This window comes from Ahaetulla prasina, chromosome 3 (assembly GCF_028640845.1).
Source record: "Ahaetulla prasina isolate Xishuangbanna chromosome 3, ASM2864084v1, whole genome shotgun sequence".
NCBI lineage: Eukaryota > Metazoa > Chordata > Lepidosauria > Squamata > Colubridae > Ahaetulla > Ahaetulla prasina.
Window position 1 is genome coordinate 179,269,444 of NC_080541.1, and position 13,840 is coordinate 179,283,283.

The window sequence follows — 13,840 nt, forward strand, 5'->3', positions numbered from 1 at the left end:
AGCTCAAACTGCCCAAGGAGCTGCTGATCCAATTCTACAGAGGAATTATTGAGTCTGTCATTTGCACCTCTATAACTGTCTGGTTCGGTTCTGCAACCCAACAAGAAAAACACAAACTTCAGAGGATAATTAGAACTGCAGAAAAAATAATTGCTATCAACCTGCCTTCCATTGAGGACCTGTATACTGCATGAATCAAGAAGAGGGCCGTGAAAATATTTGCAGATCCCTCGCATCCTGGACATAAACTGTTTCAACTCCTACCCTCAAAAGAGCACTGCACACCAGAACAACTAGACACAAGAACAGTTTTTTCCCGAAGGCCATCACTCTGCTAAACAAATAATTCCCTCAACACTGTCAGACTATTTACTGAATCTGCACTACTATTAATCGTTTCATAGTTCCCATCACCAATCTCTTTCCACTTATGACTGTATGACTATAACTTGTTGCTGGCAATCCTTATGATTTATATTGATATATTGACCATCAATTGTGTTGTAAATGTCGTACCTTGATGAATGTATCTTTTCTTTTATGTACACTGAGAGCATATGCACCAAGACAAATTCCTTGTGTGTCCAATCACACTTGGCCAATAAAAATTCTATTCTATTCTATTCTATTCTATTTGAAATTTTTAGTAATATTATTCATAAAAGGAAATTGTTCCTAGGATAAATTATATTTGTAACATATTCCCAGTGGAAAGGGCCTAGTTCAGCGATAGCGAACCTTTTCAGTACCAAGTGCCCAAACTGGAACGTGCGTGCATGCATGTACGTTGGAAACCTGAAGACCAGCTGGCCAGTGTGCCCATAAAAAGGCCCAGAAAAATGGCCTGAAAAAGGCCCAGAAAGCGGCCTGGGTTTTTTTAGCCTGTTTTGGCCATTTTTCGTGATGTTTTCAGGCCATTTTCTGGTGCTCCGGTGCCCACGAAGACCAGCTGGCCGATGTGCTGGAAAGCAGAGCTGCAGATGGCAATGGCACGTATGCCCACAGAGAGAACTCTGTGTGCCACCTCTGGCACGTGTGCCATAGGTTCGCCATCATGGGCCTAGTTCCTTAAACGTAAAATTCAGTCAGGTTGTGATTCTGTGGCAAAGTATTCTGCAGTGTTCCTACTGCCTCTATCTCTTTTGTGTCTAACCAAGATAAAGGAAAATGGAGAACTCAGCCAGCAAATTATATTTCTTCCCATCAACCATCTTGCAACTAACGACAATGATTCTCCATATATTTACTCTTAAAAGAGAAGATATGTTTTGAATTAAATATGCTGTATATCCCTGTTACGGTTAAAATATTATGTAATATGATGATTGGTTCTTACAGTATTCTTACAAAAGCCATAAATGTTAAAAAGCTTTTTAACATTTATGACTTTTGTAAGAATACACTAAGAATCATCATATTACATAATGTTTTTACATATTTAATTCAAAACATATCTGCTCTTTTAAGTAAGTGTTCAGTATTTTTTCTGTAATTTTAAATGTTTAGCTTTTCAAAATGGAAAACACTTTTTGAGTGATAAGAGAAAAACTGAGGATTATAACTCTACCAGTAGATTCCTTGGTAATTTCTACACTAGTACTTAGAGTATCATTTAGCCTTCATTGACATGATCTAAAACCTGCCTGCTATTTTTGGCAAAAAAAATGGTTAAATTGCTCAAGAAGATCTTACACCAGTGATGGCAAACCTTTTTGGCAGCGAGTGCCGAAAAGGGAGCACTTCGCTTGTCAGGGCTGCAACCAGGAAGAGGTTGCGCACGCTGGATAATGTTCTTCTAGTTTCTGGCACATATGCAAGTCTTCCGGTTACTGCCGAGCATGTGCATGCGCCGATCAGCTGACTGGAGTGCATGCTCACCCCGGAAAACAGAAGACCAGCTCTTCTGGTTTCCAGCACTGCCGCACACACAAAGGCCAGCTGATCATCACATGCGCGTGTGCACCAGAAATCCGGAAGAGGAATGGGTGTGCCAGGCATGCGTGTCATAGGTTCATCATCATGGTCCTATACAGTAAATTGCAATAATATAAAAGAAATATTTCTTGAATTGATGTATTTCATTCTTGCTTGTCCCCAGTCCAATGAAATTGTTCATTTTATATATGATGGGAACATACAGATTAAGTAATTATTTTAAGGGGTCATAGTACTGCAAAGTTTGGGAACCTCTGTTCCAAGCCATTCTTGGCAAGAATTTGGCTCAAAATCATAATTAACATTGTGGGTAAGGTAGAAAGTTAAACTATAAACTGAAAACATGGTAATAATAAAGGTTAACTAATTGTTCACTTCCTCTTCCTGCCATCAGACAATAGAGTGGTTATAGAGAATTATTGCTTCAGCGGCAGAATCTCTTTTGCTCTGATTACTTTTTCATCCCTTCAGGTGAATGGAAGATTCTATTAAGAAACAAAAGACTGTGGGAAGCATGAGCTGATTCCAAGCACAGTGGAGGCACTGACTCCATAATCAGAAAACTGGAAATTACTGGTACCAGTCAGTGCAAAGGTGGCTGGGATACCAGCCAAGTAGAACTGCAAATTGCTGACGACATGTTTCCCAGTGTTTTAGCTGAACTCCCATCAATCCATCAAAGAACCTGGGTTCTACTAAAGTAGAATAGACCCACTTTTCTTGTATATTTGCATCCATTTGCCATTATAGTTATCCGTTAAAGTTTTTAAGAATTTAAAATTGCATAATACTGATTACAATCCTGCTGTAAAAAATGAATGAAATCCAACTAGGGCTGCAGTGGTATGTATCACTGGAGAAACTACTTTTTTTTTTTTTTTTGTTTACATTTATACCCCGCCCTTCTCCGAAGACTCAGGGCGGCTTACAGTGTATAAGGCAATAGTCTCATTCTATTTGTATATATTTTTACAAAGTCAACTTATTGCCCCCCCAACAATCTGGGTCCTCATTTTACCTACCTTATAAAGGATGGAAGGCTGAGTCAACCTTGGGCTGGGCTCGAACCTGCAGTAATTGCAGGCTACTGTGTTCTTAATAACAGGCTTTACCAGCGTGAGCTAAACCGGCCCTTATCCTAAGCACTTTATCCTAAGCACTAACCAAAACACTACAGCCAAATAATGAGAGAACTAATTGGTGCAAAATCTTATTTTATTTGGCTCCTAAACTCAATCCTCTGAGGTATCTCGTTTTGCCAAGATACTTAGAACCTTTGTCCCATTGTACATTAAGTAGGGTCCGTTAGAGCTCCCTTCTTTTCTGCTCTCTACTTTCTCTAAGGAACTCTTTCCAAATTTAGAAAAAAAAATTGCCCAACTTGGTCTATTCTGCATACCATATGACTGAGAAATATTTATCTAACAAATGCACCATTAGTAATCCCTTACAGGTATGCATGTCCTTTAATTATCCAGAGTTATAGAAAGGCCTACCATTTCTTTATTTTAGGCATGAGTTTCACTTGCAGCATTCTGAAATTAATTGCATGTCAAAGTTACTCCTATTTGTGGATTTCATCAGAATCCTTTAAAAGCATAAAAATTAATGAAAATCCTCTATTTCACGGTTATTAAATTCCCACTATGTACTGTACAATGAAGATTCTAAATAAAACTGACAGGTATAGTGTAGTGGTTATGGTATTGGGCTGAATGTAGAAAAACTTGTTCAAAACCACTTTGGGTAAGTCAGTTTATTTTCAGCATAACCTACCTGACAAGCTGAGAAGAGAAGAAGTGCGATGTACACTATTATAAACTCTTGAAGGGCAAGTGAGATATAAGTCCATCAAACAAATGCATAAATACAGTTGTATTTTCAGTTCTCATAGAAATCATTTCTGATCATGAAATATAATCACCATAGTGTATATCTTCTGAAAAAATCTTACAACAGAATAATACGTTGTGTTAAAAACCATGTATGTATACTGTGTTTCCCTGAAAAGACCTATCCTAAAAATAAATGCTGGCTTGATTTTTATGTGTGCACCTAATATAATCCCTACTCCAAAAATAAGCCCTAGCTAAGATATTGCCCACCCCGTCCTACCAACTGGTTGCACAAGGTGGGGCAAAATGCATGTGTAAAAATCAAGCTAGGGCGGGGGTGGGAGGGTAGAGATGCCCCATGTGCCTCGCACCTGCTTACATTAGGATTGCTGCAGCCAGGCCTACCACACCCTGACACCTGTTGTGCAGCTGCCCATTTCTTCTGCAGCTGCTTGCAGCAGCTTGTGGCCAGACACCACATGGCGCATTGCCCTGGTCCGCTGCTCATAGAAGGCTGCATGGCTCATCGTGTTAATGCCACCACTCATGGCAGGAGGCTGCATGGCATGCTACTCCTATGCCACTTGTGGCAGGAGACCGTGTGCTGCGTTGTGCTGGTGCCGCCACTCGTGGCAGGAGGCCACGGGCTACATCGTGCCGCCGCCACTGCTTGTGCACGTAGGTGCAACACAGCACTTGGCTTCCTGCTGTAAGCGGTGGCACCGATGAAACGAACCATGTGGCGTCTGGCTACAAGTAGCCACAGATGTCAGGCAGCAAGTGTCGAGGCATGAGAGGTGTAACAACTGTCGGTGCATGGGAGGCTTGGTTGCGGTGGTCCTAAGGTAAGCGGGTAAGACCTGGTGCTTATTTTGGGGGCTCCAAAAAATAAGACCGGGTCTTATTTTTGGAGAAAGATGATAAGTATGTATGCATGTAATTATGTATGAAATAAACCTGGTCAATTTGGAAAACTAGAAATATAGTTGCTAGTTTCTAACAAGAAATATATACTATGCAATCGATAGATGAGCTAAACAGGAATCTATTATTTTGAAATGCAGAAATCTAGGAAAATATATGACCAATAGACATATACTTGTATACTTCATGTGCCAAAAGGTCCAAGTAATATGATGAATTTAAGAAGCAAGACCCATAATTACCAAAAAAAAAATGATCAAGTTTACACAAGGGCTCATCTATTACTGCAATATACCAAGAAAATCTTAGCCCACTGAACTAAACAAGCTTAAGTAGAGTTCTAACTGCTGAAGTGGCCTTGAACTTTCTGAAAGGTTTGTTTAGTTACCAAAAGTTATGAACATTAGTTTTTATACAAACCCTGTAGCCACAGAAATCAGTAAGATTCATCCCTCTGAAGTTGGAGAAAACATTCTGAACCTCTGACTAGAAATTGCAACACTGAAAACTTTCTCCTGCTACACCATTAAATTCTGAAAGCAACAATTCCTGATGTCACGAACTAGGAAACAGTGGGCCAGGGAGGACTTTGGACCTCCCGAATATTAAGCATTCTTGGTCTTCAATCATATACCCAAGTCCAGTAATTCTACAGAACGGTTCTGGAGGTAATTTTTTAAAAAATCCTTTCTAGCTGTTGGCAAGAAATTGGAGTTAGGGGCCTCTTCTACAACTGCATTCTATAGTAAATAAATCTTACTGGTTTCAAAAAGGTTTACTGTCTGGTAAATATGTGAAAAGATAATATAAGAAAATTTATCAGTATAGCTACAAGATAAACATACGCAAACAAGAAGTATTTATGCTGACAGCATTCCCTATGCTCCATTATTTTTTCTGAGACATGCCAGTACAAGATTGGATTATATGCTTCCTCCATAATCTGAACTCACAGGGATGTGGTCCAGATATCACTTTGCATGTTACATATCAAGCACTAAATGTAGTTTTTGGAAATAAAGGTATTATGGGATTCTGCTAGTTTTAAAATTCTAGTTTTGCATAGGAAAAGTCTCAAGCATGAGAAAGTTTTCTTTGTAAAATCAAAACCATGACTTTTCATCCTAAGGTTACAAGAAAATTTGTAACCAAGACCAAAGCAAGCAAATTATTAGTTAAATAAATGCTCTGTATGTAAGCACTTTTGAATTTTAATGCAACGTAGATACTGTGGACATTAAAACATTCCATTTTCAATCATAAGATCATTCCATTAAATGTCACCATAATCATGCTTTTAAAAAAGAAATTACATATTTAGATGAAACTTTTTCAAATATTCTTGTACAGTATTCCAGTTTTGAGTGGCAAGTTGTATTGCAAAATTTAGATAAGTACAGAATATAAAGATAAATACATTTCTCATATCTTGGAAATGTGAATTAAATTTGTTTGCTTACAGATATAGTTCACAGAAACAACAGATATCTATAGCATAAATCCTAATCCTTAAGAACCTAATTTGACAATGTTGAAGGAAAAATATCTCTTTTTTTCAATATTTAAGGTTTTAGGAAGATTTATTGATTTAGTTTTACATTCTGGTTCACAGAGCATTTCAATTAAAGCACCTTTTGATGTAGCTCCTTCAGTCACTGTCAACCTATTGAATTTACTACCTGAAAGCTGCCTCAAAGGAATCACTAGTATTTGTAAGAGGCAAACAAAACTTTCCAAATAAAGTAAATGAAACAATCTTAATAAATTCAACTGTGCTTCAGTATCAATCCATTTCGTCTGCTGCCTCTTCTCTGAAGTTTTTGCTCTGTGCTCTATTCAAGTATAAATTCAGTCATGCCCTATGGATGTAGACAGGACTCAATGTTCAGCTCAAATGGAATTCCCAAGCAATTCTAAATGGAGAACTTAATTGTGCATTATTCAAGAGATGACAAGGGCAGCTTTGCTAAAAGCAATAGCTGCAAAGAGAAGGTAAGTTTTAAAAAAAATGTCTAAAGCAAACAGAAGTACAAATTAAGTTCCATTTAAGTTGTGCAAAAAATATGTGTGCAATTTTTAATGGAAAGCTCTGGACCAGCACATTTAAGGAAGGCTCTATAAAGAACAGGAAACTGGAAATTTTTAAGAAAATGTTGGATAACCATCTGACTGAGATGGTGTAGGGTTTCCTGCCTGGGCAGGGGGTTGGACTAGAAGGCCTCCAAGGTCCCTTCCAACTCTGATGATGTTATGTTATGAATCAAACAGAAGAATCTGTGCATTAATCCTGCATTATTGGTTTGTGGTTAAGGCAGCAGGCTAGAAACTGGAATCATGAATTCTAGTTCCGCCCTAGACACAAAAGCCAGTTAGGTGACCTTGGGCTAGTCACTTTCTCTCAGCTCTGGGAAAGAGGCAATGGCAAACCACTTCTGGAAAACCTTGCCAAGAAAACGGCAGGGATTTTATCCAGGCAATCTCAGCGAACAGGACATGATAGAAGGGAAGGAGCAAAAAAACCCTGCAATGATGTAACAGGAACATACTTGGGGTTTATGATACAAAGATGCAGCCTGGAACAGCAACTATGAAAGACACATTGTCACAACGGATGGCTCCAAACTTCAGAACCGTAGTGCTGTCTGAATACATTGCTGTGAGAAAGTTAAGTTTAATCTTGTAGAGGACAGTCCGTGTGGATCCCGGCCCCACATTACTTCTAGCCAAAAGTGTGATAGTGGTGCGGGCAGTATCCTACCCCAGGCACCAAATTCCAATTTAGTACCCTGCCTAACAGCAGGGTTTTCCACAGGGAGGAAAAGGAGGAGGATAAATGCCTTAATACAGCTGCGGTACCTAGTCCCGCCTGGGCCTGAAAAGACTGAACACCCCAGGGCGCTTTCAGCAGTTTGCAAAGAGTCCAAAGCTCCCACAACCTGAGCCACCGCCTGCCCAGCTCCAGAGTCCCGTCCTCTTTCTCCTTCGTGGAGGGTTTTTTTTTTCCCCTTTCCCTCTTCTCGCTTGGTGCCTGCCACCCGTTTTCCCTTTCCGCCTCGCGGGATCTGTTTTCGGGGCCGGGTCTCATTCCCAGCCAGTCCCCCTCATGGGACAAATCCAAAGGGGAAGAGAGCTCCTCGGGGCATGTGCAGAGGGCTAAGCCAGCCGCACGCCCCCTCCCCATCCCAGGAGGTCAAAGGGAAGGAGTTTCCCCCATTGAAAGGGCATGACTTTCAGGGGACGCCAGTCCCGGCCGGCACTTCACTTCTCCTTTCCAGGCCCGAGTCGAATCCGATTCCGCCCCCACCCCCGAGAGACACACCCTCCCCGAACGCCCCTTCCCCCCCGAGTTTGCTGCTTGTCCCCCGGCGGCCCGCACCTTCTTGGGCGCCTTGGTGACCGTGGACATGAAGGAGTATTTCTCCGCGTCCTCCATCTCCTTGGTTTGCTTCAGCTCGTCCCCTGCGGCAGCGTCTGGCACGGAAGACATGCTGGAGGAAAGGGGGCAGGAAAGGGGCCGATCGCCCAGGCCGAAGAACCGGGCGGCTTCCCCTTCACGGGCTCCGCGACCTCCTTCCACGATCGCCGAGTCTGCAGCCGCCGCGCTCAGGCAAGGGGCGGGGCCAAGCCAGCACCTGCGTCAGCACGCACCCGCGGGATCGCCCACTCGCGCGCTAAGGCTTCGGGCACGAGAGGCCGTAACGCAAAGGGCCGGGCGCCGGGTCTCTGCAGCGCCTCCTGGCGGAACTTGCGCTCCTCGCTGCTGTCGGGACACCTCGAGGTCCTTTTGTTTCGCCTTACCAAAAAAAAAAAAAAAAAAAGCCAGCGAAGTGCCAGATCCAGAAATACTTTTAACAAGGCAAAAACGAAGAACACGGACAAAAACGTCTAAATTAAGATGCGGCGAAAAGCAGGGTGTGTGTGTCTGTGTGTGTCGCTGTCTTTTCTCTTGGTGAAAGATTGTGGATGCATAGGCTCAGTAGGAGACTTATATGGAGCCATTGTTTTTGCTGCAAGAGTCTAGAATAATTCTGAAAATTATTAGGCCTTCCACCCCCCCCCATCACTTTATCAATTATTTCAATATAGATAATAATACAAGTAGTCTTTGCAGCAATTATTCTTTATACAATATTGTTGGTGATGAGTCAATTTGATATGTCCCTTTCAATAATGGAAAAGGAATTAGAGGTGCCTTCTTTTGCATAGACATTAGGGAGAGTAATCAATATAATATTGCACGAAGCTGAAGCCTGAAGATGACGAAGCACGAAGCACGAAGCACGAAGCTGAAGCCTGAAGATGACGAATGAGACTTCGTCGAAACGTCGCCAAGGCACTTCCAATTTCACGCGGGAGAAAACCCGAATAACCAAAGATCTACATATATATATCAGCTTTAATTGCAATAATACAAGAGCAACCAATAGATTTAAACTTAATGTTAACCGCTTTAATCTAGATTGCAAAAAATATGACTTCTGTAACAGAATCATCAGTGCTTGGAATACTTTACCTGACTCTGTGGTCTCTTCCCATAATCCCAAAAGCTTTAACCAAAAACTTTCTAATATTGACTTCACCCCATTCCTAAGAGGACCATAAGGGGTGTGCATAAGAGCACAAACGTGCCTACCGTTCCTGTCCTATTGTTTTTCTTTTTCTTCTTCCTATATATATATATATGCTTATACCTCCTAATATTTGCTCATTTTTTGTTTATATACTATATAATCTTTTTATATGATACTTATATATATTGTTGTGACAAAATAAATAAATAAAATAAAAATAAAATAAATATAAACATAAATGTAAAAATCTTCAGTAGTTCTTAAATTATGTCTTATTCAAGAATAAATGATTATTTGGACATTTGAGGCCATTGTAATAACATAGTTTGAGTCATGTTGAGATTAATGTTTTATTTAGACACATTGTCCCATCAGTGTGGCTTTTTGGTAAGACATTGTTACATATTTTAATTCAATTATGAAACAAGGTTTATTATTCTAAGACAGGGGTCTCCAACCTTGTCAACTTTAAGACTTGTGGACTTCAGCTCCCAGAATTCCTCAGCCAGCTGGGAGTTGAACTCCACAAGTCTTAAAGTTGACAAGGTTGGAGACCCCTGTTCTAAGATGTTCCTATTTCCATATTATTGAATTGACATAATGGGTTCTTCATGCCCTTGCTTTCACTAAAAGAGCTGGGCAGGTGGCTCTTTTGTTCTGTCCACTTAATGATCTAGAAGATCACTTAACAACAGAAACCAGAATGCCAAGATTGTGGTCGCTGAGCAAAGCAATCATATGGCCACCTCACTTAACAACTGCTTCACTCAATGACCAAGATTCCAGTCCCAACTGTGGTCAGAAATCAAGGACTAACTATATTACTTTGTCCTTGTTTTGAGTCCTGATGTGAAATTTGTCTCTATTATTTTTTTTAACATAATCTGTTCTATTTGTCCTATTAGCATGCAGAGAAGCACTGTTTGCAGATGAGGGCTTGTATCGTATTGGAGGAAGAGTGTGTGAAGGTGCCTCTTATTTTATATATTTGTTAAGACCTGTGATAGTGCTGTTTGTTTAGATGTTGGGGATAAAGTTGATAATTGGGTTTGCTGCAGGCATAATTGCCCTGTTGCTCTTTATTATTTGAAAGAAACTTCTTCAGGTAGGGTCTTTTTGCAAGTTGCCTCTGTGCAACTTTTGACTTGCCATCCAGTGCCTGAGAAAGTGCAGTGTCATTGTCTGGTATGGGTTTAGCTTATTAATAATGTATTTGAGTGATATGAGCTGTGAAAATAAATGAGAACCAGTGGCGTTCTCTTTCTGTGGTCAGAATTTCAATATATCTTCCGTGAAAATTGATCTGGCTGTATTGATTTGTCTATTCATTTCATCAGGTGGATAGTCTAATCTCCTGAATCAGGCATTCATTTTAATTCCATCAGTTGAGTATTTCTGTGAACTGGAACAGAACAAATGTGGTTGCATAGAGTCTAGTTATAGATTATGGATTTGGCAGTGTCTTCTGGGTGGCAGTAGGAAGCATGTAAACTTGCACGACAATCTGTAGATCTATAAATTTCCTGTTTGATGTTTAATATCCATTGTGTAGCTTTATAGTGACATCAAGGCAGTAGATTCTTCTTTGGATAGGTCTAAGTAATAACAACAACAACAACAACAACAACAACAACAACAGAGTTGGAAGGGACCTTGGAGGCCTTCTAGTCCAACCCCCTGCTTGATGGAAGGGTGTAAATGAGTGCAGAGGAGCAAAAAAGATGATTAGGGACTCGAGGATAAAACATATAAAGAATGGTTGCTGGAACTGGGTATGTCTAGTCTTATGAAAAGAAGGACTAGGGATGACATGATAGCAGTGTTCCAATATCTCAGGAGCTGCCACAAAGAAGAGGGAGTCAAACTATTCTCCAAAGCACCTGAGGATAGAACAAGAAGCAATGGGTGGAAACTAATCAAGGAGAGAAGCAACTTATTTATTTATTTATTTATTTATTTAATCATATTTATATACCGCCCTATCTCCCGAAGGACTCAGGGCGGTTTACAGGCATTTAAAAACATATAAATACAGTATAAAAACAGTTAAAAAACTTATTCAAAAAGCCCGTTGATTAAAACATCCAATTAAAACCCATTTAAAACCAAATTTAAAATCTAGCTCAGTCCTGCACAATTAAATAAGTATGTTTTAAGCCCGCGGCGGAAGGTCCGAAGGTCCGGAAGCTGACGGAGTCCGGGGGGTAGTTCGTTCCAAAGGGTGGGAGCCCCCACAGAGAAGGCCCTCCCCCTGGGCGTCGCCAGACGACATTGCCTCGCTGACGGCACCCTGAGGAGACCCTCTCTATGAGAGCGCACGGGTCAGTGAGAGGTATTCGGTAGCAGTAGGCGGTCCCGTAAATAACCCGGCCCAATGCCATGGAGCGCTTTAAAGGTGGTCACCAAAACCTTGAAGCGCACCCGGAAGGCCACAGGCAGCCAGTGCAGCCTGCGCAGGATAGGTGTTATGCGGGAGCCACGAGGGGCTCCATCTATCACCCGCGCAGCCGCATTCTGGACTAACTGTAGCCTCCGGATGCCCTTCAAGGGGAGCCCCATGTAGAGAGCATTGCAGTAATCCAGGCGAGACGTCACAAGTGCGTGAGTGACCGTGCATAGGGCATCCCGGTCCAGAAAGGGGCGCAACTGGCGTACCAGGCGAACCTGGTAGAACGCTCTCCTGGAGACGGCCGTCAAATGATCTTCCAGAGACAGCCGTTCATCCAGGAGGACGCCTAAGTTGCGAACCCTTTCCATCGGGGCCAATGACTCGCCACCGATGGTCAGCCGCGGATTTAGCTGACTGTACCGGGATGCCGGCATCCACAGCCACTCTGTCTTGGCGGGATTGAGCTTGAGCCTGTTTCTCCCCATCCAGACCCGTACGGCCTCCAGACACCGGGACAGCACTTCGATAGCTTCGTTGGGGTGGTCCGGTGTAGAAAAGTACAGCTGGGTGTCATCCGCATACAGCTGGTACTTCACACCGAAACCACTGATGATCTCGCCCAGCGGCTTCATGTAGATGTTAAACAGGAGGGGCGAGAGAATTGACCCCTGCGGCACCCCACAAGTGAGGCGCCTCGGAGCCGACCTCTGCCCCCCTGTCAACACCGACTGCAACCGGTCAGAGAGATAGGAGGAGAACCACCGATAAACGGTGCCTCCCACTCCCAATCCCTCCAACCGGCGCAGCAGGATACCATGGTCGATGGTATCGAAACCCGCTGAGAGATCTAATAGGACCAGGGCAGAGGAACAACCCCTATCCCTGGCCCTCCAGAGATCATCCACCAACGCGACCAAAGCCGTCTCCATGCTGTAACCGGACCGGAAACCGGACTGGAACGGGTCTAGATAGACAGTTTCATCCAGGTGCAAGGGAAACTGATATGCCACCATACTCTCTACAACCTTCGCCGCGAAACGAAGGTTGGAGACCGGACGATAATTACCTAAAACAGCCGGGTCCAGGGAAGGCTTCTTAAGGAAGGGCCTCACCACCGCCTCTTTCAAGGCGGCCGGGAAGACACCCTCCACTAAAGAAGCGGTCGTAATCGCCTGGAGCCAGCCTCGTGTCACCTCCTGAGTGGCCAGCACCAGCCAGGAGGGGCACGGATCCAGTAAACATGTGGTGGCATTCAGCCTACCCAGCAACTTAGAACTAAGGAGAAATTTCCTGACAGTTAGAACAATTAATCAGTGGAACAACTTGCCTCCAAAAGTTGTAAATGCTCCAACACTGTAAGTTTTTAAGAAGAGATTAGATAACAATTTGTCTGAAGTGGTGTAGGGTTTCTTGTCTAAGCAGGGGGTTGGACTAGAAGACCTCCAAGGTACCTGCCAACTCTTCTCTTCTCTTCTCTTCTCTTCTCTTCTCTTCTCTTCTCTTCTCTTCTCTTCTCTTCTCTTCTCTTCTCTTCTCTTCTATTCTATTCTATTCTATTCTATTCTATGCCTTACAACCCTATTATTCTGTTATGTTATTCAGTAATTTTTAAAAATACATTTAATGAGGGCCATCAAATCTTGAGTAATGTAAGCCACATGAAGCAGTTGCTCTAGGTGCCTAATTATAGATATTTTTAAGAGCCTCATCGTATCTGGCAAACTTCAGAGGTTCTAAACAAGAATTCCCATTATCCCTAGGAACTTGTAAAGTGATACTGGGAGTTTTAAGAATTGTCCCAGGACATCCAGAAGACTCCAAGTTGGAAAAGATAGCTATAATGGCAGCAAGAGAGAGAGAAAAAAGTTCCATATTCCGGTGCCAGCCTACCCTCCCTCCTGTCTGTCAATGGGAAACATCAGCTATGGTCAACATTCAATTCCTGGCCAAGATCCACCTCATCCTGCAAAGATATTTTGAGCCAAGAAAAGATACCTCAAGATACTGTAGCATTTCCTCTGGAACAGAAGCAGAGCTAATTAATTTGCAGAATTAATCAATTTGGACTTTCCAGAATAGTATTAAAAATAGGTTCCAGAAAGCTATTAAAAACCAAAGCATCCTAAAAACATACCAGTGGGATTGAGTGGTGATCTGATGATCTTGCACGTGGAAAGTCCAAACAG

General features: G+C 42.2%; 1 protein-coding gene across 2 annotated transcripts in view; it reads right to left on the reverse strand.

The window, feature by feature from the left end:
• Nucleotides 1-8,326, reverse strand: part of AHCYL1 (adenosylhomocysteinase like 1) — a 47,580-nt gene extending 39,254 nt beyond the window's left edge. The window contains exon 1 of one of the 2 annotated variants that reach the window (XM_058175115.1): nt 8,071-8,325. In XM_058175115.1, the coding sequence (XP_058031098.1) occupies nt 8,071-8,181 (111 nt within the window). In that variant the 5' untranslated portion in view covers nt 8,182-8,325. Of the gene's footprint in view, nt 1-8,070 lie in introns of both variants that reach the window. The other variant, XM_058175116.1, reaches the window with a different exon arrangement.
• Between the last annotated feature and the right edge of the window lie 5,514 nt (nt 8,327-13,840).